The sequence below is a fragment of the Hippocampus bargibanti genome, linkage group LG02, assembly GCF_051943395.1.
Source record: "Hippocampus bargibanti isolate YZ-2025 linkage group LG02, ASM5194339v1, whole genome shotgun sequence".
NCBI classification, from domain to species: domain Eukaryota; kingdom Metazoa; phylum Chordata; class Actinopteri; order Syngnathiformes; family Syngnathidae; genus Hippocampus; species Hippocampus bargibanti.
The window spans coordinates 12,427,874-12,451,602 of NC_142735.1; the positions used below are offsets into that span (position 1 = coordinate 12,427,874).

Genomic DNA, 23,729 nt, shown 5'->3' on the forward strand with positions numbered 1-23,729 from the left:
ACTGACCTCTGGCCATGCTGCACATTACAATGGACTTTAGAAGTAGCAGGTGGAACAATGCTGACATCATTGCAAAGGTTTTACAGTTCTTCAACCTATGAGAAAAATAATTATTGTCTTTAATAAACCATGAATTGTTGAGAACTATCAGGTACTTGCAAGTACATGTATTTGAAAAACGTCAATTATACAAAATTAATCCTTTATTCCTTTTCAAACATAGTTGTGGTGTCATTAAAAATAATGTGTTTCCTGAAAAGAATGATGGAAATCACTGTTTTTTTTCATTGCATCAATTTGGTTGTTTGTAGAGGTTGTGTGTAGAGGTTTCCTGGTTTTACTTGCTAACTAAATGTTGTCAGTTTTGTCACCAGTTCAGTCGCATTTGGCTGTATTATAAGGTGTGTGGCAGGTTTGATAATATGTCCTCCTTGTGGCGTGAAGTTTTCTGAAAACATTAAAGCTTTTTTCTTATTTTCCAAATTTACGCTGTAATGTTACTAAATGTTTTGCTTCTCATATTATATTTTTTTCTGTGTAAACAACTTTTGTCTTCTCTTTTTGGTATGACTTCATGGCACAATGTTTTGATTTGATTCACTCTCTATTGTAGTTTGTGATGTGTTCTGTGATGTGTTCTGTTGCAAACTGTAATTCTTCCTTGGACTATGGCTGCATTCTTTGGCAACTATTCTCCCTATTCCACCTCACACAGTTTGTCATTTTAGTTCAGTCCCAAAACCTCATGACGGGCATAGAAGGTTGAAAACAGATCTCCAGGCATTTCTCAAGGTTTTAGAACAAATCATATGGATTTGAGAGGATGGCAGGTAAATAAACCTGTCAAAACTCAACTGAGGTGTTCTGTGACTGTATAACACTGATTATTTATAGTGGCGTTTATTACAAACACCTGTCCAGGGAAAGAGTGTCTCTCTTTTTCCTGTACTTTGGCTTTTTATCTGACTACTTTATAAAAATTACATGGATACACTTTAAGGAGAGTGGTTTTATTGCTGCTCATTGAATACTGTATTAATAATTTGACAATCTGCCACATCAGTCAAATAATCACACATAAACATTGAAATGTCCTTATGCAATTTATCGTACTCTTATTTGTATATCTCTGACCTAGAGAGCAACAAGTAATGGAAGATAATAACAAATATCACAGCTTTGAAAAGCATCAAATTTTGATTTTTTTCAATGTTATCACCTCTGCTTTTTTGTCACTGAGTACCACAAAGGCGATTTAGGATAAATCAATTCACACTTCTTTTGTCAATAAAACTTTCTACCTAAAATTGAACTGTAATATCACTTTATTAGTGGGTCCACCGGTTCAAAAAGCACGTGCCAATTTTGACATACAAACATTGAGTATTTATGACGTAATCTCGACTGGTATAATGTATTTATTTATTTTGTAAAGATTATTTCGATATTGGAAGGAAAGTAGTTCTACCAAAATGATGTTAGTGACACAACATTGGTGAAAGTCTACCATATCAGTCAAAATAGGACATAAAGATTGGGTTTTGAGTCTTTTATGTGATTTTTGTCTGATTATATTATATCACTTTGAGACCAACTAATAAGTAGCGTGAAGAAAATACCATTTTCGTAGTTTCAACGTTTCCACTCTATTAATTCCTTCATTAAAAACAAAACAGCTGGTCTTTGGCGTGAATTTATAGATAAACATGCAGGTGTTATGGTTTAATACACATTGTCATAAGATTTCTTAAATTGGCCACCTCTAAAAAATAACGTTTTTACACGCATGCAAAATATTAACACGTGACAGGCGAATTAATAGTAGATATAATGTTACTTACTTTTAAAAATATATGTCCACCAGCCACTGAATGTTTAAATTAGCTAATCCGCTGGTACGAATAAAAATAAAAATAACACAAAATAACAATGACGTTAACGTCTTGCCCCCACGCGTCAATTGCCTGGAAATTTGACGACTACCGGGAAGAGCGACGACTTGTATACTACAATTATTATAAAAAGCTATTTTCAGAAATCAGAATGCCAAACTGAGGGGGTATTACGTTTTAAAAACAAAGCGCCCAGGGTGCCGCGGCGTCCTCAAACTTTGAGCCGCAGGCAGAAGAGTGTGCTTCTCTGGACTAAGCGTTCCCGCCCACTCGCGGAACTTTCAGGCAATCATAGGCAAGGCCAATCAACGCGCTGACCAATGAAAGAGCAGGCGCGTCGAGGACAAATTTGGAGCACGTATGGCAGAAATAAATGCCAAATGCATTGAAGAGCATTTCAAATGTCACGCAAACGTGTTTTATCCCCATATAAGTTTGATTAAGAACTAATGGGACCAGAGGAGCCACAATTGCCACACCTTTGCCGCTTATTTAAAATAACTAATAATAAAATACAGGATGGACTTTCAAGGAGGAAATAATTCAACATTGAAAGTTAGTACACACTGCTTGAAAAAGTTTGTGGACAGGATTGGCGGACAAATACTGCCATCTGTCCGTCGTAAATCATTACGACATACAGAACCGAGTTAATCCCAAAGAAACACCTCATAAAGATATCCGCACAATAAATTATTTTTTCCCACTAGAATCCACTTTCAAAAGATTTTACCCGGTAATATAAAAAGCACATGACAATGACATTCAAAAGCAGTTACTCTTCTGCCCTCTTCACCTATGATTTTTTCTTTCTTTCTCCTCACATCAAACATGCTTCGAGACAGGAGACAAAATTTGAACAGCGAGTCAACATTCATCAGCATTTATTTTAGTTTCACTCTAACACAGTGGACTAACCACTCGGAGATATATTTAACCTGAAAAGAAAGGCCAATTTTTTACCAAAAAGTAATCAGTACTGGTAAAATACAACAAAGGAAACAAACATTTCCAACAAAATGCCCCTTTCCAGCTATGTAAGTCTAAAAGGCCATGTCATTCAGTACACCCGACCACTAAAATAGAAGGTAATGTTGACTTGCAAAGATTTTTAAAATATTCTTGGGGCCGATGGTCGATTTCTTTTGCGATCCATCGAAGGTAAATTTAAAGGTGGGATCAGTGACACAACAATGGATGACTGATATCAACATTGATAAGGAATATTAAATTAATGTAATAAATTATTGTCAATGCTTACATTTTAAAATACAAAACAGTAAAATCAAATTAATAAATTGTAAATAACTGATATACAGTATTTTGTTCCCAAAAAAATCACAAGCCTTTCGAGCGTATATATTCTTCTTTCCTCATGACAGTTTGATCACAATTGCATACTATCCAGTTAAAATGATCAAACCTTAAGAATACATTTGTAGAATAAATCTACAGGAATGCATTTTTCTGCCTCTATGATATTATCTTTGTTACATTGCTAGATGAAGTCATGCAGCAATTGGTTAAAGCATGCATCTATATCATGACATATTTCACAACTGTGTTAATAAATCACTCTAACAGCAGCAGCAAAAGCAACTCAAACCTACCTAAAGTTTCACGTTTTCTCACTCTCGACCTGAATAGTGCCTCGCCTCTTTTGTCTGCGGCTCCACCCCATCCTATATGCCTCATATTGAGTGTTGTGGTTGAACCCGGGGCGTTTCAAAAACACCCCTTTCAATATGGCCACAAATGGGGAATATTTAGCTTCCCTGAATCCATTAGTTCATGTGTTTTGCCTTTAACCCTTTACATTGAAAATCATACTGATTACCGGTATTTGAATATGTTGTGTTACTCCTGGGAAAGCTGAAAAATAAGCAGTGCAACGGCCCACGAGGACCGACTTTGGACACACCTGCTTTGCTTGCATTGTATTTTCTGATTCTAATTAAAAATCATTCAACAATTTTTAAAACAAAGAAGTACAAAATATAGATATCTGTTTTTAAAAGTAGGAAATAAAAGTGAAAGGTTGTCCACAAAAGAAATAGTCAAAGCCATGTACCTATACATTCAATACATTCTTTGAACAGAACAATCTGATGTGAGTAAAGTCTATTAAAAAAAAACAGTTCACTTAACCATCAGCAAGTTATAACACTGACACAATGTTCAACTCTCTTGTTGCTGCTCTATTTCCGTGTTCAACTCCATAACCGATCGACTTAAGTTTGAACTCTCTGTTATGAGCATGTCTCCACAGCAAAAAGCCATTTTGGGCTTCAAATATTACAGTAACAACCATACACAAGGCGCAACTTATTTTAAGGCGAGCAGTGATGTTTTAAGAGAATGGTTTTAGGTGAGCCTTTTAGTATGGAAAATATGGCACAGTTCTGAAGTACAGGACAGTATTTGCACCCTGTATGGACTGAAACAACGCATTTGTTGTTGTGGTTTGCAGTGAATTGCGTCACACGACACTTATTCCAAATATTTTGGTCTTCTCATTTGGCCGCAGAGGAGGGGGGGGGAAATGCCAAAAGTGTTGTCCTCAACCCAGTATACCTAATGAAGTGGCATGCCATCATTATTCACATCCTGAGGGATCCTAGGACGTCCGTCGGTACACTCGCACCCCTCTTTGCGCTGTGCACTGCCAGTGAGGCAGCCGGGGCAGCAGGCAGTGTGGCCCTCAGAGCGGCAAATGGGACAGGACAGCACCAGCTGGCAGCAATAGCGTGTGGTGCACAGCTGGTAGCTGTCCCAGGGCCGTCCACAGTACCTGCAACCTAAAGATCAATTCAGGTTAGAAGGCTTGAGTGCAACAGAGGAGGGGGGAGGGGCTCACCAATGATGACGTCGTCATTGGAGGAGATGGCGTAGCGCTCGTCGAAAACAAACAGCTTCCCGCGGTAAAATCCGTCGGGGAAGCGTTCCAGGTATTTATGGATTCCACCTTTGAGCTGGTAAACTTCTTTGCACACGTTCTGAAAAGAGGATACAAAAATAGTAAAATGACAAAATAACATTTTTTTGTTGCTCCCCTGGAACAAAGTTTAGTTCCGAAGAGCCAATATTATGCTACACATGTACAACCAATACCTGTTTATCATTGACATATTTAAAGTAATACTCATTAAATATCCATTCATCCATCCTGTAAAAACTAATTATATAATAACAAACAATGACAAAAAAATTAACTACACGCTTTTGACTAGATATGCAAAGAAACAGATGAACATAAATTGGAGAAATGCAAAATAAATCTTTTTTTTTTAAGTAAGGAAAAAGATAACAAAAACAGATTTAAATAAATAAATCCAACAGTAAAATTACAAATAACCCTGTCTGATGAGTTTTGAGATTATAATGGTCAGGCCATTATAAAACGATGATATAAAAATCTGCTCAAGTTATAGTGTAGATCATTATCATTAAAAATACTGAATTAGTTGTAGTACAGTAAATCAATTAACAACATCTAAAAATATTAAAATTTACATTTAAATCTGAATCAGATCTAAATGTATTATTTGGAGCTGAATCTAAGATGACGCTGCCCAAGGGTAGAACAACAGTTGAATGACAATTTGGTCAGTTCACTGACAACAAGGTAAGGGGTGAGATTAGATTTTGACAGTTAAATACTGTAACGTTGAGAAAAATACTGTATTATCATGGACCGGGATTAAAATGTCAGCACTAAAATGTCCTGATGAAAAATATTTTGTTTCAAAAAATACTCAAGAACATTAATCTTTTTTTATTTGAATATTTGTTGTGCATATTGAATTGATGAGGAGACAAAAGGTGAAAAGCCTAATGCAATTAATTCAAAAGTGGTGACATGTTTAGTGCTCTTTACAAGCAGCTAATCATAATTGAACATTGTCTGATTTGGAGTTGTGTCCCAAATAAATATATCAATATTTATGTCTGACAATTTCAGTGGTAATTGAAAGATTGATTTTTTAAGACTACAGTCAACTGACAAACTGGCCCAATCAGATGTGTGACACTCTACACTTACAAATAAAAACAGAGCAAAGAAAAAAAAAGAGATGCTCACTTTAGAGCGGAGGTAAGCAGATCCTCGCTCGCAGCGGATGCCTCCAGTGCAGTACATGAGTACCTTCTTGCCTCGGAATAGCTCTAGATTCTGGTCCACATAGTCCGGGAAGTAGCTGAACTTGCGGATGTCGGGGGCCAGACAGTGTAAGAATTTACCCTGATGGCAGATGACCCTTTTTTTTTAATCACAGACGTCCAGGTAACCTGATCGGTAAACGGAAGCAATTACATACAATTTTACTTTCGTAAAAATTGCGGCAGTCCAGCAAGACGGTGTCGCTGTGCGAATCCCCTTGGGCCATTAAAGCAGCCACTTCTTTGTGAAATTCCTCAGGCTCCAGATGGATTCCTGAGGAGCAAGACATGAAATAACCACTTTATGCAAGTTTTGGGGGGAGGGAAAAAAGACAGCTATGTCCCTTTGCATCATCAATTGGTTTTAGATCTGGGTATTCATTAAAATGATAGATTTTTTTTGTCTCCTTAGGATTGGTTGATTATAAACATTATTTAAAATATTAAATCACTTGTTGTTGACAGCATATTCTATTCAATAGGGGTTAAAAAAAGAATATACATTGCATGCCGTTTTTATTTACATTTTACACAACGTCATAAATTGGAATTTGCATGAATAATTGAAAATGTAAATCAGGTTATCTTCACATACAGTTGGTTGCCTTGCCAACCTGGCATCACGTTAGTGTTACCTGCCAGGTGGTAGGAGAGGACGTCAGGGTCTAATCCAATTGGGACGATTTCTTCAAAGACACCCACCTTCAGATCGGTGAAACACTCAGAACCGCCATTGCTTGTCTGATCACACACAGGGAAAGGGACACACAAACACACGTGCACACACACACACACAAACACACAGTAGTGCATTAACAAAAGCATTTTCATAATTCATTTTCGAATCAGGTAAGGATTTCATACAGATTCAATTTGACTTTCATAAAGAAGGCATTCTCAGAATCAATGCTGCAAATAGAAGAAACTTGTTGTAGTAACTTGGTGCATTATTAAAAATATGAATATTTGCAGTCAGAATGGAACTCAATGCAGTTGCGTTAATCATGAGTTTTATTGAACGTGAGTGACAATCAATTATAATTTCATTTCTTTCCAACCATAGAGGAGACTGTGTAATGTGGCAACAATACTCTGCAAACTCATTGCATTCACATTCATGTTCATTTGCTGTTTTTATGTTTTTTTAATATCAAAAAACATCCAGACAGCTAATTTCTATTTAAGCAGCAGACACAATAGCATAACAGACCATGTGTGTATTTTTTATGTTTTTTTTTGTGTGAAATACCATACCTTAAAATCCTCTTTTTCCATTTGGAAAAAAGGATGCGAGCACATTGCGCCCACATAGACCTTGGTAGCAACACGGGTGCCCCCCACTGTTCCGTTGATGCCCTCTGTGGCCACCCTCACCTAAAGAACAAGACTCATTTGGTCCCGGGGAATATTTCGCCAGAAGTGAAAAACAATTAACATGCTGTGCTTCAGTAAAGGTTTGTATACTTGTGGGGAAAAAAAAACAGTTAAAATAAGGAATCATTTAATTCATTTATCTCAGCCATTGCCACTAGAGAGCACTTGTCCCTAAAGTATGCGCTCACAAGTCAAAGCAAGAAAATTGTCAGGGCAGCAGCGGCGCATATCTCAAAATGGTAATACATTGAGTCACTCATATTTCAAGGCACCACTCTATGCGACAATTAATTTTTAATGTCAGTTTTACACAACAATACAAAAAATATAAAGAATAGTAATAACAATAAGAAGAAATATCCTCAAGGAACTGAAAATCCACTAAAGCATCTCACCATTGCATGGAGCTTTTACTTTCAGTCAGGATAGTTGCGTACCTTGCCAGTTAGATGGAGGCGCTGGCATAGAGCTCTCTGCCAAGCGCAGACAACATCCGGCTCCTCCACGTGGCAGTAGCGATAGTAAAGCAGAACTTTGCCAGGGCCTCTAGGCAGAAGAAAAACAATGGAGTTAAATTCATATATAAATTACTAATAAAATGACTGAAAATGTGGCTACTTGTCCAGCTGCTCCTCAGTGATGTGACTCATGTCTGGCATCCACGCATTGACCTCCACGGACAAGCTTTCTTTGTTTGGTTTGGCGTTGTCTTTTTCTTCTTGCCCTTTGTTCAGCGAATGATTGTACTGGGCACGTGCCAGTTGTTGAATTTCATTGCTGTGCATTCTGGCAACATGCTGGTGAATGGCAGCTTGCTCAGCAAACACGCGGCCACAGCAGGACCAGGATAGACTCCCCACCACCTCGGGACTTGCTTCCTCCTTAGATGCGACAAAGGCAGCGAAGGACTGAAAAATAAACATTTTTGTGACTTACAATGTAAGGGCGGCCCGGTAGTCGAGTGGTTAGCACACCGGCTGCACAGTGCAGAGGTCGCCGGTTCGCGTCCCGGTCCGGCCTCCCTGTGTGGAGTTTGCATGTTCTCCCCGGACCCGCGTGGGTTTTCTCCGGGTCCTCCGGTTTCCTCCCACACTCCAAAAACATGCATGGCAGGCAGATTGACCACTCCAAATTGTCCCTAGGTGTGAGTGTGAGAGTGACTGTTGTATGTCTTTGTGTGCCCTGCGATTGGCTGGCAACCAATTCAGGGTGTCCCCCGCCTCGTGCCCGAAGACAGCTGAGATAGGCTCCAGCAACCCCTGCGACCCTAATGAGGAATAAGCGGTACGGAAAATGAGATGAGACAATGTACCCTAGCTATTTCCAGGGCACACTTCAAGACTTTCTTGTGTTGTTAGGGGAAGTTAGACTGTGTTCAGCATGAGAAAATACATGCATACTTCCAGGTGCATTTTTTTCTAAATGATATAATTTATCCCTCCAAATAATGTTGGATGATGAGTGTTAAATTAGCAGTGTACAAATTTGACCGGACCGATAACTATCAGACCAGTAATGCAAAAAAACATTATGTTTCAATCCTGCAAAATTGGTCCGATAGACTGATATTGAAAGCCGCATTAAAACACACTTATGTAGAACCAGCCGAAGTCTGCTCAACTATAAAACAATATTTATTGTAAATATTAAAACTCCGTTATACTTCCTATCGTTATCGTTAGCCGGTTCCTTTATATGTTTCCGTAATACAATGTTTATCAACTTGCGTTAACTTCACAGTTTAGCTCACCCATAGTTGGCCAAACTTCACTAAGACTTTACAGATAACTAATAAAAGGTACAAATAGTGTTGCATTTTCTTCATTTTAGTTTTGATTTCTCTCGACTTGGTTGGCATTTAGTGTTGGCTTCATTTCATTTGCTTGTTTTTCTTTCTTTTTAATCGCACTGTTACTTTCTACAAATACTGTAAATCACTTTACAAATCGTATTTAGAATTTGTGTGATTGGGGTTACCCGACTCACCTTCCTCCGGTGTAAATTGTAGAACTTTCTGAGCGACGCACAGAGCTGCTTCTCCTCTTTTAATATGTTCGACGAACACACATTTTCAAGGTCCCACTCGAGGAACTCTGAGCAAAGCGAAGTCATTTTTTAACAGTATACGCTGTATATAGATTTGTTTTCTCTTGTCAATGAACAAACGAGCTCCCATTGGATTGGCCGGACAGAAGAAATGGTTGCACCTCTTCTTCTTCTGGTTGTTTTGGGGATTACATTTCCTTGTTGTGTGTCGCCACCTGCTGTACCAGAAAATCGCGAAAAATAGCAACTAATTTCCATGTTATCTGATGGTAATTGCGACGATTTTTGGTGTCCTTGATCAAGACGTTGATCCCCCAGTTGATCCTGATGCTGCGATGAGGTAACTATGTAAGGCACCGTTTTTACCCTTATAAAAATCACGCTATGTATGTAAAAGCTCATTTACCATTTCATGTAATGCACTTTATTCGTCCAGAAAAAAAAACGAAAAGCATCCGACCTCTGTCTTTCATGGCATATAAAATTGCAATTACATTTCAAAATTGCCATCGATCTCTGGCGGTGTCCATATTCAGTCTCCATCCTCCGAAACTACATTAACGACCCCTGAAACGCCCCCGACGGCGCATCGTTTACGTTCTTGAAAGACAGTTAGCTAGCTCCATTCTTCGACGTCTTGAAAGACTCCTCCTCGTAGCCTCTTTGGACTGGATAAAATATGGCGACAGGGTTAGACATGGTTGGTTTAAACGTGGACACTGATGCGGTCGAGTCACGACGAAAGTGAGGCCATGTGGCCGAAAATGCAGCTTTCGGAGGACGAATACTGAATTTGGACACAGCTTCTTCCATTTCCTCGTGTTGTTCACAACCGGAAGCGTGTCTCACTTAAATTGGCCGACTAAGCTAGGCTAATTGTTGCCCATCACTCGCTGTATTGTGAGTTCTATAGATACACGAAAAGGCGCCTTTTCCGTTTTTTTGTCTCCGTTTAATTTTGGGTGTTTTTCTTTCAATAAAACTTTCCGGCAGAGCGGATTAAAACATGTCCAGGAGGCGACATAGTGACTCATATGACGGTAAGTTTAACTTGAACGTCCTCGTTTTCCCACGTTGGAGCAAATGAATTGCGGCTAGTAGCAAGTAGCCTCTTCCAGTTGTTGTTATTGTTGGCCCAGTCACATTTGTTTTTAAATCGTATTCGGAAGAAATATAACAAGAGATGTGCTTAAAATATTATTGCTCGTTCATATTCTTTGCTTTTAGTTTGCATGGGTATGTGCAATGCTGACCGATTTTGTTTGCAATGTTTTTAGCGATTGAGTGAGCACCGACTCAAGCACCATGGGCATTTGTGTTTTTATATCAGCACTAAGAAACAGTGACCTGTTCACTGTTTCTTAGTGCTGATATAAAAACACACCAGTTTATTGAATGTGCACATTAAATTACACAAATATAATTATATAGTTTTTGTATGAAGGTAAAGCACTGTCAACCCCCGACTTGACAGAAATAGGGAGTAGTTTAGCCAACGCCGCATCCCAAAATAAATATTTGATTGCTTTTTATTCAACATTTAGATACACATTAAACTACGACCTTATGTCACTGTTCTAGACTCATCTCACATTACCCTATAAATGTCAAATCCATGCAGCTCATCATGTCTAAAATACCACAATAGTTTTCAGACTTTGTAAGATAAAATCGAAATTTGTGACCGCTCTCAATTGATAGTGAACGCTAACGATTAAGACACGGGGTGCTCTGACCAAAGTATCCAACTACGCAAGTACACAAGGAAAGGTGGATGCTTGAACACATCTAATTTCAGCCTAAGTCAACTGTATTTATAGAGCACTTTCAAAAGTGCTGTACATGGAGCAAGTATCATACACACAACAATAAATCAGTCACAAAGACAGTAGAAATCACCTGGGAGTACTATTAAGACCAAGTACTTTCACAATTTTACAAGGTTGCAGGGTTATAAGTCCACTCAGACAAAAGTATACACACATACAAGTCTACTCAGAATAAAGTAGATGAGGATACTAGTCCCCTAGAACATTAGGATAACAAGACACATTTGCAATGGCCCAAGCACATTTGGTCAAACAATGGCAAGACATCACTCCACCGGATCATAAGGTTGTTCGGATATCTTCTTCTTTTCCTTTCGGCTTTTCCCTTCAAGGGGTCGCCACAGCAAATCAGTATCCTCCACCTTTAGAGGTTTGATCCGCATGTTTGTTTTGGCCAAGCTTTTACGTCGGATGCCCTTCCTGACACAACCCTCTGTATTTATCCGGGCTTGGGACCGGCACAAGAAGACTTATGTCCCTTTGTGGCTACAGAACAAGCAACTCGCTCAGTAAAAGGCTCCAAAAACAAAAAATGGTCATTGGCACAGCAACATTCAGAAAAGTAAAAACTATCCTCACCATTTGATGACAATGCTCTGATCTTACCGTGAAATGGATATAAGTTGATAAATACACAAGTCCACTAGAATGCAATGGCACATGTGCACTAGGGCACAAGTAAAGAAGACACAAGGAGATAAATTCTCGTATGACATAAAATACAAGGATGGCGAAGCAGAAATTGGTATGTTTACCTGAATGCTAAGACACACCCAGACAAGGAGATAACTCCATGAGCACACACGGATGCCAATACAAGTACAGTGAGACCTTTGCTTACGAACTTTATTGGTTCCCAGACAAAGTGTGTAAGGCGAAAATTGTGTATCCCCAAAAATTTCCTATAGAAAACCTTTAAAATGAGAATAATCCGTTCCCAGGTCTCCATAAAATATAATTCTCAACTGAATAAGCCTTAAAACTACACACAACATACCTTATTCTATGTATAATAAATGTGCTATTGTATTGTAATGAAAGAAATACACTGCACTGTATAATAAAGTCACTTTATTTACATTTGTGATGGTGGTTGATGGCTCTTCATTGACACCTGTTGCTTTCTGACTTGCAAGGTCTTACGAAACTGAGGCATCACATTATCATTCATCATGTTGATTATTCTCATAGCCTTTTCTGGGTGGAACTGTTCAATCAATGGTTGTATTAAGTTCATTCTGTCTACTTGATATCTAATTTAAAACCGACATGTTTTGGCGTCTACTTCCGCCTTCGTTCGGATGAAGGCGGAAGTAGACGCCGAAACATGTCAAGTATTTGAACACCAACAATACACTGTCTGTAAGATAATAATCTGTTTTAAATTACTGTTCAATCAAGCCTGCACATCAACTCCTGAATGGCCTGCTTCTGCTTGTCCTCTTAAAGGCAAATCAAATCCTCTGGATCTCATTATGGTCAGCAACAAGCTCCTCGATGTCATCTGGATCCACTTCAAGTCCCATAGGTGCTGGCAGAGATTTTATTACAACAAAAAGCGCAAGTCCGATGATTCCACGGACCCGGAATAAAACGCGACAAAAGAAGGCGGGCGGGTGTGATCCGTCCAGCCTGTCAAGCTAGGCAAAATAAAATGGCACACTCGCCATCCCGGAAAGCAACAAACTTGCGCGATCGCGGCTAACAATCACCTCGGGCAAAGCAAACGCTTGGACTTGTCAGCACAAGACACAGTGAGGCGTCGTAATCATGTCACTGGTGAAGTGACAGCGACTCGTTGAAATGTGCCAGTATCGGTGATTAGGGGATCAACACGCACACCTCGTGTTTCTCAATGATCTTCTTCTCCTCGACTGTAATTTTGTTTTGTGTCTTCTTCGGCTGGCGGAGGTCGGGAGCGGCGGCCCTGCCCCAGCTGTCACCTCACACGTGACAATTTCGGTGTCATTAGTCACGTGAAAGCATCGACTAAATAACTCCTTTGTGTAAAGCTTTTAGGCGAAGGATGGTTGCAATGGTGGACTGAGCATACCAGGCTCTTTATTTGTAGAATGGTAGTAGAAAGTTACTCTCAGGGAAGTGACACACAGCGTGGGAGATGTGTCAGGCTGAGATTCACATGACAGCCGCGGTGCGCACATGTGACGCCACAAACACACACCTCGTTCGTGTTTCTCAATGATCTCCTTCTTCTCCTCGACTGTTATTTTGTTTTGTCTTCTTCGGCTGAACACGAGCCTGTGGTGGGATCTTTTTCGGTCCCATAACGGCAAAAGTATCGTTGAAGAGGGTAGACGTGTGCACTCATAGAAAGGGGGTGTGGAAAGGTAGGCCGGCTGGGACGCTGTTCGGTCGTGTGCTTTTGTGTTCTTCCGCCGAAGATTACTCCGCCAGCCGTGGTGGGAGGTGTGTATTGCGAAAATAGTGCGTATGCCAAGGTTAAATTTTCATAAATGTAACGTTCGTAAACCGAAAAGTTCGTAAGGCAAGGTGTTCGTAAACCGAGGCCCCACTGTACATAAGGACATTGTTACACTCGGGCACAAGTCCACTAAGATGGAAGTTGAAAGCAACCGTATCCAATAGAACACAATACACTGGCACACAAGCAACAAGAGTGTCGTGGTGTTTGCTCCCCGTAAAATGTTGGTAATATTTGCTCCAATGTCAAATTAACAGGAGGCCAGGATCACAAGAGGAGGAGAACCTCTGAGCCCACTGAGATTGAAGACAGCCTGGAGTCTTTGATATGCAATGTGGGAGAAAAGGTAACTGTTTTGTACCGAAAGTGGTGACAAAGTTGATGATTTTTAAACCTGCTATGCAAACTGAAGTGAAATGTTTTTGTGTATATGGGTACAAACATGTCTAAAATATTTAAATATACAAATGTGAGACAAATTAACTTTGTGTCTAAAAATCAGTTGTCCATATCACAAACGTTCAACTCAAGGCTCCCAGACCTGGTCATGGCTGCAAACAAGTCCCTCCCCGCTGTTGCAATCTCCTGGGTGTGTGGGATCATGTAAGACCCCTTGTCCCTGTAGATACTGCCATCTCCATGGAGGAACGAGGAGGTTTACATGCGCCCTCACACCCGGGACACATTGTTCCCACAGCGGCAGTGGATTCGAACGTAGTTTAAGTACTCAAAAAATTAATCAATTAAACACAAAAAAAACACCCAAAAATACGTGCCTTGTATGAGTGCCCGTAGCATTGTACGGTGCAGTACAGGACTTCTGTTCATCTCATCTCTTTCGCGACTCAGGGTCTCACATTAGCATAAAACATGTATTTTGTCAATATGGCTGCTGATGTCCAAGAAGTCACTGATTTTGCCCGAGTAGGGAGCCGTCAGCAGGTGCTCTCACGAGTCTTGCTTTTTTTTTTTTTTGTGTTTTCTTTTGTCACTTTTGAGTTGTTGTGCCTTGTGTGGAATGGATATGGATTGTTTTTCAGCATTTTTGGCCATGACATTCATCAAGGAGGAGACTCTGCTGAGCGGTTGCGCCTTTTCGGCAACTTGAATATGCCAGTCCTGTTTTTGAATTGGAGGAATGTCTGTGCCATTTGACTGTCACCGCTGGACAGCTCTGGGGCCATTGTGCTTTTTTTGCAACTGTAATGAGAATAATTTTCACAGCCCCACTTTGTTCAGCGGAAAGGTCGGTGCCGTTGGAAAGTACTAAACACCAAACGTGAAGCGCGGAATGCCTTCAATTTCCTTAATAGAGTTGGATTGGATTCCAAATAACACAATTGTTACATAGAGTGCAGTTGTGTTTGGGGATATTTTTACTTTAAAGGTCTATTCTGGTAGCCATTTTATGCATGAGCGGACACAGCGGTAGACAACAATAATAGTTGTAATGATTGTTCTGCCAGAGCAAGTCATCCTTGGAGAGCAACCTTGAGGGGCTTGCCGGTGTGTTGGAGGCTGACCTTCCCAACTACAAGAATAAAATCCTTCGTATTTTATGCACAGTGTAAGTAAACTTCGCTGTCTCTCTCTCTCTCTCTCTCTCTCTCTCTCTCTCTCTCTCTCTCTCTCTCTCTCTCTCTCTCTCTCTCTCTCTCTCTCTCTCTCTCTCTCTCTCTCTCTCTCTCTCTGTCTCTCTCTCTCTGTCTCTCTCTCTCTCACACACACACACAGACACACTTTGTTGTAGTTGCTTTCATCATCAAACGACTTGCGTCCATAGGGCTCGTCTCCTCCCAGAGAAGCTTAGCGTGTACACCACGCTTGTGGGGCTCCTCAACGCCAGGAACTACAACTTTGGGGGCGAATTTGTGGAGGCCATGATCCGACAGTTGAAAGAGACTCTGAAGAACAACCACTATAATGAGGCTGTTTACTTGGTAAAATAGCACAACACCTGAACATGTCAGCCTAGTTTTCTTCCAACTAGTGGATTTTGTGTAGGTTCGCTTCCTATCTGACTTGGTTAACTGCCATGTGATTGCCGCTCCATCCATGGTGGCCATGTTTGAGAACTTTGTCAGCGTTACGCAAGAGGAAGATGTACCCCAGGTATTTTCATTCACGATGTCATACAGTATCTCGGTCGTCGATAACAGTTCATCAAGTGTTTCTGTTTGCTTGGGTGCAAAGGTTCGGTCGGATTGGTTTGTGTACGTGGTGCTGTCCTGCTTGCCGTGGGTGGGCAAGGAACTCTATGAAAAGAAGGATGTGGAAATGGACAGACTCCTCAGCCAGATTGAAGGCTACCTCAAGTAGGAATTGATGTGAACAAAACATGTTACCTTTTTGCAAAATCACACCTTTTTCTTCATGTGTTATGGCCCATCTTCCAAAATAGAAAAATCAGACTACCCTATTTTCTGCATTACAAAACATCTAAGAATAATAACAATACATTTCATTTAAAAGCACCTTTCAAAACTCTCAAGGTCACTTTCCAGTCTGTAAGGCGCACCATCGATGGTGGGCTATTTTAAACCTGTTTTCATATGTAGGCCGCATTGCATTATAAGGCTTATTGAATAGAGCTAGATCCACTAGATAGAGCTATGCTAAATGCAGTGTAATACAATACAATTCATTTATTTCGAGCATGGGTCTCCAACCTCTGTCCTCAATGGTCCCTGTCCTACTTGTTTCCAGCTCCCATGAGCAAAGCACCCGATTCAAATAATCAGGATTGTTCTAATGCTGCTGGTTGATGAGCTGACCACCTGAATCAGATGTGTTGCAATCATAGAGCTTGGAAACAAACAGGATAGTGGCCCTCCAGGACTGAAGTTGGACATGCCAGATTTAGGGCCTTCACAGGGCTGATTCAGTTGTGATACCCATTAGAACCGGTAACAAACACGGACACAAAACCTATAAATACAAATGACATTAAAAAACCACATTCATTTTGAGCAGAAAAGGGTTAAGCTCACATTATTATTTGCTTTGTTCTTGCAAAGTCCAGGAAACACGTGGTTCCATGCGCACTCTTTATTTGGACATCTGCACTTTGTGGGTGGTGGGATTTTATGATTTTTATTCCAATAAGTTCACTACTTTGTACTTCTTTCCTTAAAAAAACTTTTTCCTGGGTGATAGGAAAATGACCGACTTTATTGTCTAAAATCTTTTCCCGTCCGGTAACTGCTTTTCTCTGAAATAAATGGGACTAACTTTTGTGGTGGTAATGTATTTTCCGTCAGTCCCCAATATGTTTTACGAATCTCTTTATGTGTGTTCAGCTGTTTACGTTCCCTGTTTGTTGTTCGCACAAAACAATGACGAACTGTACTTGTTCTTTTCAGGAGGCGGTCAAAGACACATCTTCCTATGCTTCAGGTGTGGACTGCTGAGAAGCCCCACCCTCAAGAGGAGGTTATAAAATTCAAACTTATTTCGACACACATACACATAAAAAGGTTAGATTGTGACTAACCCCGACTGTCCCGGCAGTACTTGGAGTGCCTTTGGGCACAGATCCAGAAGCTAAAGAAGGATCGCTGGCAGGAGCGTCATATCCTACGTCCATACATCGCTTTTGACAGCGTGCTCTGTGAGGCGCTGCAGCACAATTTACCCCCCTTCACGCCGCCCGGACACATCCCCAATGCCGAGTACCCCATGCCCCGCGTCATCTTCCGCATGTTTGACTACACTGACGCACCTGAAGTAAGCCATTTTAGCACACATTGCTGCTCTCTGAGAGGATCACAACAAATATCAAGGCTTCAAATAAACTTTTTTTCCCTATTTTGTTTTGGGAAGAAATGTTCTGAATTACTTTAATTGAAGAGGGATGTTATTTTGAATTCTGTTTTTTACGGGTTAATCTTAGTTACAATGGTCCATGGTTGATATGGTTGATTGACCCTTTCATATTATACTTTTACACTGTAGCGCCATTATGGGTTTTTCCCACAATTTATAACACTTCCCACCTGTCTTAAATTGTTAAACACTCATGCTTTACTCGTTTGATTTTCATGTATTACCTTGTGTGATTGCTGTATGTTGCAATCAGGGTCCGGTCATGCCCGGCAGTCATTCTGTGGAGAGGTTTGTCATCGAAGAGAACCTGCAATATATCATGAAGACTCATTGGAAAGAGCGTAGAACTTGGTAAACCTCGAAATCGTATTCACACTCCTGCTTGTTGAAATATGTGATTTCTGTGTGGTAACTCATCTTGCAAATCAATCGACTTGAGATGTGAGGCGTTTGTGGTGCTGGTTTGTTTATTCATTGTGTTACGAGTAATTTAAGTTATGTACAGTATGCTGAATACGGACATGCAACTTCACCACTAAAAAGGATGCATAGAATTGGTAGCTGCTTTCCCACTTGAAGTTAAACATAATAATGGTCACGAAACAAATTAGACTCAAGCTAAGGCATCGCGGTACACAGATACAACCATCACTTGTTTACATTGCAGCGCCGCTCAGTTACTCAGCTACCCTGGCAAAAATAAGATCCCACTCAACTACCACATTGTGGAGGTTTGTCTATTTCTTTCATATGCAAAACAAAATCAAACCTAAAACATTTTTGACAACATTTTCCGCCTTGTCCCCCCAGGTGATTTTTGGAGAACTTTTTCAGCTGCCCTCTCCCCCTCACATTGATGTAATGTACACATCACTGCTCATCGAACTTTGCAAACTGCAGCCAGGCTCACTGCCACAAGTTGTATCCTGGTCTACATTAGAGAAATGTAATATCAGTTTTCAACCCTCACTTTCCAACAATTCTCATATGAATGAGATTTTTTCTTTGTAGCAGACTCTTTCTTTCTCCAGAAAATGGAGAAAATTGCTGAAATATTTTATTTCATCTCTCACATTAATATTTTGTTTCTTTTGTTGCCTTGAATGCCCCAAAAAGCTAAAGACTTATGATAAACATTAAGTCTGACAGTTTGGTTAAAATTGGCACTTTTTGTCCAGTTGCTGCAAAATTTGCATTTGATCCAACAACCCCAAGTAAATTGAGCAAAATGAGCTTGAAAATGCCGGATGGATGTTGAATATTTCTTTAACAGCGCACCTCAGTTAGCGCAAGCCACAGAGATGCTCTACATGCGACTGGACACCATGAACACCACCTGCATCGACAGGTAATAAAAGTCTCTTCCACACCCATTTTATCTATCTCACCTTGGTTCACTTCCTGGTTCCAGACTCATCAACTGGTTCTCCCACCACTTGAGCAACTTCCAGTTCCGATGGAGTTGGGATGATTGGCAAGTGTAGCCTATGAACTTAAATTGTGGATATTTTGTGTCAGCAGGCTTGATTGAGCATTTGTTCTTGTTGTCATTGTAAAGGGCTGACTGTTTGACATTGGATCTTGAGAAACCCAAACCCAAATTTGTCAAAGAGGTTCTGGAGAAGTGCATGAGGTATGGAATTATTTTTCATAATTACGTAGGTCTACTCACGTAATAGTCACCGAAGGCAATGACTGTTATTTTACGAGATTCTTACTTTACTTTCCAAAGATCCAATAACGTTTTTTTTTACCTACCAGCAAACATTTCTACGACACGACATGAAATCTCTGATCCCCCAAGTTCAGATAGTCTCAAAAATTGGTGAACATCACATAATACATTAAAATACATCCTGATTTGTATAGTGCTTTCACAGAAGCTGTAACAATGTGCTGAACAAAACACTTAACATAAAGTAAAATAACACTTAACATCAAAACATGGACAGTCGTGCAATCTTGACCACTTTTGTCTCATAGGCTCTGTTGTAGGTTGAATAAATATGCCAAGAATATATCGATGAGATTGGCCTATTACAATCCCACAGGGGTCCTCTGCCCCCCCCCCCCCCCCCCCCCCAACCTGAGAGTAGGGACCTATCATAGCTGTGTGGGATGTCTGGACATTGGGGGTAAACGATTGGACCAGTCCTGTGACGACTCTTGGATGAGAAAGCTTACTTTTGTACAGACGTATCGATGCCACGACTGAAGCTTATAGTATTCAAGAATATAGTTTCTGCTTGAGAATGAAAGTGGCCTGCATTTTATATGTACAAAACAACATCATTCTGTACTTGACAAAGGGAAGAGTGTAATCAATTAATAATAATCGTCCAGATGCAAACACTATTTATAGTATGTGTCCTTGTAACAGAACGGGTATGTGTTATGCAGGTTGTCTTACCACCAAAGGATAGTGGAACTTGTTCCACCCACTTTCGCCGCCCTCATTCCGGCCGAGCCTGTCTTCATTTACAAATATGCAGACGAAAGCGCTTGTAAGCCATCGTGTTGTCACCTATTAACCACTGAAGAGGTTTGAAAAATGTCCCATTCACTTTGATTCAGTCAAATATGGCATTCTCTCTTGCCTTAGCGTTGTTGCCTGGTTACGCCATCTCAGTGACCGTCAGCAATGCCATCAAGAACCGGGCGTCTAATGAGGAGATTCTCACTATCCTCAAAGATGTGCCCAACCCTAACCAAGACGATGACGACGGTTGTTCAACATCTTTGAAAATATTTGTCAGCTGCTTTTATATGAACTTGAATCTTATTTGAAATCTGTGCTTCCTTCCCTTCTGGTAGACGAGGGTGAAAGCTTCAACCCGCTGAAGGTGGACATTTTCTTACAGACGCTTCTTCACCTAGCGGCCAAATCCTTCAGCCACTCATTCAGTGCTCTCGGCAAGTGAGTTTACCTCAGAACCTTAAAACCACAACACTTTAAATAAAGCTCGATCAATCAATCGTCAGGGTGTTAGTTTTACAATGTACATCCTGACAGCCTTTTTCTCATTTTGGTTACCGTAACTTTGACTGAGAAAGTATTTGTCACAGCCCTCATTGTGCAATACAGTATATGTAAAAATAAAATAAACATTCTTGAATGAGTACATCTGACAGTTTCAATTTGAACTCATCAAGGCCCAATTTAGGGCGCATGATAAACACCAGACTTATAATGGGAGAAAATTCATTACTCGGTCCAATATCAACAGAAATGGACAGCTCAAATATATCAGCATCACTTGAGGAGCCTCACTCGTCAAGCCTCTGCTGTCTGATCTAGCAGATAAAGAAGATGCCAGCATCCCCAGTGGGATTTTTTCCATGTGCCTTTTTTCTTAAAAAAAAACTTTGTTTTTCATTTGGGAAAGACGAGTTGTGATAACTCCTATCCCAAAGCCCCTCCATTTAGATACATTTATCACCTACATATTTGGAGTTTTTTTTTTTCTATTCCCGAAACAATTATCATCACAACATTGAGAAGTGGTTGGCAATTATTAAAAACAATATTGTTCAAAGAGAATATGGGAGAACAAAACAGCACAATATAGTGTTTTTGTACATAACAGTGACAAAGTCGTTTGAATGGCATGTTTTTATTAGCTCAGCCTGTTAGCTCAGTGGTGTATCTTAGTGTCTGCCGTGGTACATCTCGACCGACCAGTTTTATAACGGCAAGAGTGAACATCCGCCTGCTTCGTTGGAAGAAGTTAGGAAAGTGTTGGTCACATGTAAAGGTGTATTCGGACCGCATTTGATCAAAATTAAATAAGATGCGAGTTGATTTTATGGATTATGTTGTCAAATAATTGGTAGCTGTTCTGGGATCAAAATTTGTGGGTGATTACAGTAGTTTTGTATGGTTTCAAGAAGGGGGGAAAAAGCTTGCCGTGAATACATATTAACTGATCTTCTTGTGAGCAGGTTTCATGAGATCCTGAAGAACCTGACAGAGAGCGACGAGGGCAAACTGCACATTCTCAAGGTGGTCTACCAGGCCTGGAAGAACCACCCACAGGTAGGACACCCCCTCCTCACATCCACAAATATATCTTTTCGCGGTGGGTGTTAGCTGATGTTACTGAATCCTTTTAGATGATCGCCGTGCTGGTGGACAAAATGATCCGTACGCAGATTGTGGACTGCGCTGCAGTGGCCAATTGGCTTTTCTCTCAGGACATGGCTCACGAGTTCACCAGGTACACCTGGTCTACTTATTCATCCAATTTCGTCATTCATAAGTTCTACAAGTTCTCTTCTCCCACTTTCACCTGACTTAGACTTTACATTTGGGAGATTCTGCACTCGACCATCCGGAAGATGAACAAACACGTCCAAAAAATCCAAATGGAGCTTGAGGAGGCCAAAGACAAGCTGGAGAAGCAACAAAATAAGAGGGTGAGTCTTCTTTTATGCAGGAAATGTGCCATGATTTTGCCTGTTTGTATAAAAGATGAAACTGGCATGATCGATTGCCAGTGGACATTCTCTTCTGACAAGGTAAAGCAAATGTGTACCACAACAATAGATCCCCAATGAAAGGGAATCAATCGGTTTAGCTATTTCAATATAACCTACCATCTCCAGCAGCGCTGCACAGTATATCGAGAAAAAAAATTGTCATGGTATGTTTGTCTGTTTGCGTTGGACAGCCGAGGGACAGCGGCGATGAGGAAGACATGGAGAAGAACAGTGAGGATGAGGAGGGTCAGCTGGAGGAGCAGATCGATCGGCTGCAGGAGAAGGTGGAGTCAGCTCAGAGCGAGCAGAAGAACCTCTTCCTCGTCATCTTCCAGGTGCGAATCTTTCTTTTGACACCTCCTGGTATATTTTGGGGGACGTGATGGGGTACGTCGTGAAAAGCGCCACAGGCAACATTCAGGGGAAAATACTGTATCATAGATTGTTGGCTTTAATCTTTTTCAGAGTTTTTCTTTGCAATGTGACTTTGCCCCAGTTCATCAGAAAGCCTTTAATCGTCCCACAATGGGGAAATTTGCATTGGTCATCATGACATACCAACTTTGTGGTGGCATCAAATTGTCTGTGATATTTTGAGGAAACAATCGTAATTTACTGTAAATTGCGGCAAGTTCACTTCCCTGTTCTTCAGTCAGTTAAATTCAGTTTTTGTTAAATTATCAAAGTTGAAATGACACTTTTTGCAAAATGTTCCAACTGGGTTTTCCCCGAATGTGGTATTTTTTTTTCATCTTAGGCTACATCATGACCACTCTATTTCATGTCTTCGTTATCACATTTTTATCTAATGTGATGTGCCATCCAAAATGTCCTGCAATAATGTCTCACAATTAAGTCAAAATTTCCTTGAATTAATTGCATTTCTTTGGTTCTTTACGCTCACTTCAATTTCTTGTTTCTGTCGTCATCACATTTCTAACCCATTTGTGATGACATCATGAGACGTCTATGCCATCGTCTGGGTAAAAATTGTAATTTAACAACAATATGTGGCTCGGCAGCGCTTCATAATGCTGTTAACTGAGCATCTGGTGCGCTGTGAGACGGGCAGTGTTAACGTCAGCACGCCGTGGTACAAGAACTGCGTAGAGAGACTACAGCAGATCTTTCTAATGGTAAGACACTCGCATGTAATAATGCGCATAAATACATTGGCACTCTGAGTCATCAAATGAAGTATACAATCACTACTGTTTGTCGTCAGCACCACTTCACCATCCAGCAGTACATGGGCACGTTGGAAAACCTGCTGTTCACAGCCGAGCTGGACCACCACATCCTAGCAGTCTATCAGCAATTTTGCGCCCTTCAGCTCTGAAAATCCTCTGCACAACTTAATGGCTCTTGCATCAAGAATCCCCTTCAGCCAATCAAAAACAAAAAAACAACAACAAATCACAATATTTGCAATAGTGTTTTTTTCTTTTAAAAATGTGGTCCTTGATGGACTTCAAGTCCAGAGAGAACCTTCCAACGTTTTGTATTTGTTTTATGTGGAATTGAAAAGGAATTAAAACTTCCAAATTTCTGTAAACTACATTTGTCAGCTTTCTTGATGAAATACAGGAAGTAAACCGGTTATGTATTCAAATCACATCTTTGACCTTGTTAATGTGAGAACTCTTCATGTCCATTGTGGTGAGTGTACTACATATGTATGAT

General features: G+C 40.4%; 3 protein-coding genes across 5 annotated transcripts in view; 1 reads left to right on the forward strand and 2 right to left on the reverse strand.

Moving 5' to 3' along the window:
* The window catches only part of fgfrl1a (fibroblast growth factor receptor like 1a), a 41,622-nt gene extending 39,475 nt beyond the window's left edge, over positions 1–2,147 (reverse strand). The window contains exons 1-2 of the mRNA XM_088989351.1: positions 1,842–2,147; positions 7–95 (exon numbers count right to left, since the gene is read on the reverse strand). Coding sequence (XP_088845477.1) covers positions 7–70 — 64 coding nt within the window. The 5' untranslated portion in view covers positions 71–95; positions 1,842–2,147. The remainder of the gene's footprint in view (positions 1–6; positions 96–1,841) is intronic.
* A 613-nt stretch (positions 2,148–2,760) lies between these two features.
* Positions 2,761–9,670, reverse strand: tstd2 (thiosulfate sulfurtransferase like domain containing 2). The gene is made up of 9 exons (XM_088989369.1): positions 9,411–9,670; positions 8,043–8,332; positions 7,862–7,970; positions 7,305–7,424; positions 6,686–6,791; positions 6,209–6,324; positions 5,974–6,132; positions 4,750–4,888; positions 2,761–4,690 (listed from the first exon to the last, which is right to left on the reverse strand). Exons 1-9 carry the CDS (start codon positions 9,534–9,536, stop codon positions 4,467–4,469), a joined length of 1,389 nt encoding a protein of 462 aa, XP_088845495.1. The 5' UTR covers positions 9,537–9,670; the 3' UTR covers positions 2,761–4,466.
* Positions 9,671–9,695: 25 nt separating this feature from the next.
* ncbp1 (nuclear cap binding protein subunit 1) lies at positions 9,696–23,601 on the forward strand. 3 transcript variants are annotated; one of them, XM_088989363.1, is made up of 24 exons: positions 9,888–10,370; positions 10,464–10,510; positions 14,000–14,088; positions 15,209–15,309; positions 15,526–15,682; positions 15,747–15,854; positions 15,936–16,057; positions 17,105–17,174; positions 17,253–17,468; positions 17,821–17,918; positions 18,235–18,298; positions 18,378–18,488; positions 18,851–18,915; positions 18,979–19,041; positions 19,126–19,200; positions 19,968–20,071; positions 20,170–20,292; positions 20,382–20,484; positions 21,510–21,603; positions 21,681–21,784; positions 21,866–21,983; positions 22,238–22,381; positions 23,069–23,182; positions 23,272–23,601. In XM_088989363.1, exons 2-24 carry the CDS (start codon positions 10,477–10,479, stop codon positions 23,383–23,385), a joined length of 2,391 nt encoding a protein of 796 aa, XP_088845489.1. In that variant the 5' UTR covers positions 9,888–10,370; positions 10,464–10,476; the 3' UTR covers positions 23,386–23,601. The 3 variants fall into 3 exon arrangements, with proteins under 3 accessions (XP_088845491.1, XP_088845490.1, XP_088845489.1); XM_088989365.1 differs by lacking the exons at positions 9,888–10,370; positions 10,464–10,510 and adding an exon at positions 9,696–9,818; XM_088989364.1 differs by lacking the exons at positions 9,888–10,370; positions 10,464–10,510 and adding an exon at positions 9,704–9,810.
* The last annotated feature ends 128 nt before the right edge of the window (positions 23,602–23,729 follow it).

Bases quoted from the DNA above. Each gene is read 5' to 3' on its own strand.
- tstd2 (XM_088989369.1), bottom strand. From the start codon at position 9,536: ATGACTTCGCTTTGCTCAGAGTTCCTCGAGTGGGACCTTGAAAATGTG. The intron at 8,333-9,410 runs GTGAGTCGGGTA...TTTATTTTTCAG, and splicing joins ACAATTTACACCGGAGGAAG to TCCTTCGCTGCCTTTGTCGC. The intron at 6,792-7,304 runs GTATGGTATTTC...GTGTGTGATCAG, and splicing joins TGGAAAAAGAGGATTTTAAG to ACAAGCAATGGCGGTTCTGA.
- ncbp1 (XM_088989363.1), top strand. From the start codon at position 10,477: ATGTCCAGGAGGCGACATAGTGACTCATATGACG. The intron at 18,916-18,978 runs GTAATAAAAGTC...TCCTGGTTCCAG, and splicing joins AACACCACCTGCATCGACAG to ACTCATCAACTGGTTCTCCC. The intron at 20,485-21,509 runs GTGAGTTTACCT...TCTTGTGAGCAG, and splicing joins TCATTCAGTGCTCTCGGCAA to GTTTCATGAGATCCTGAAGA.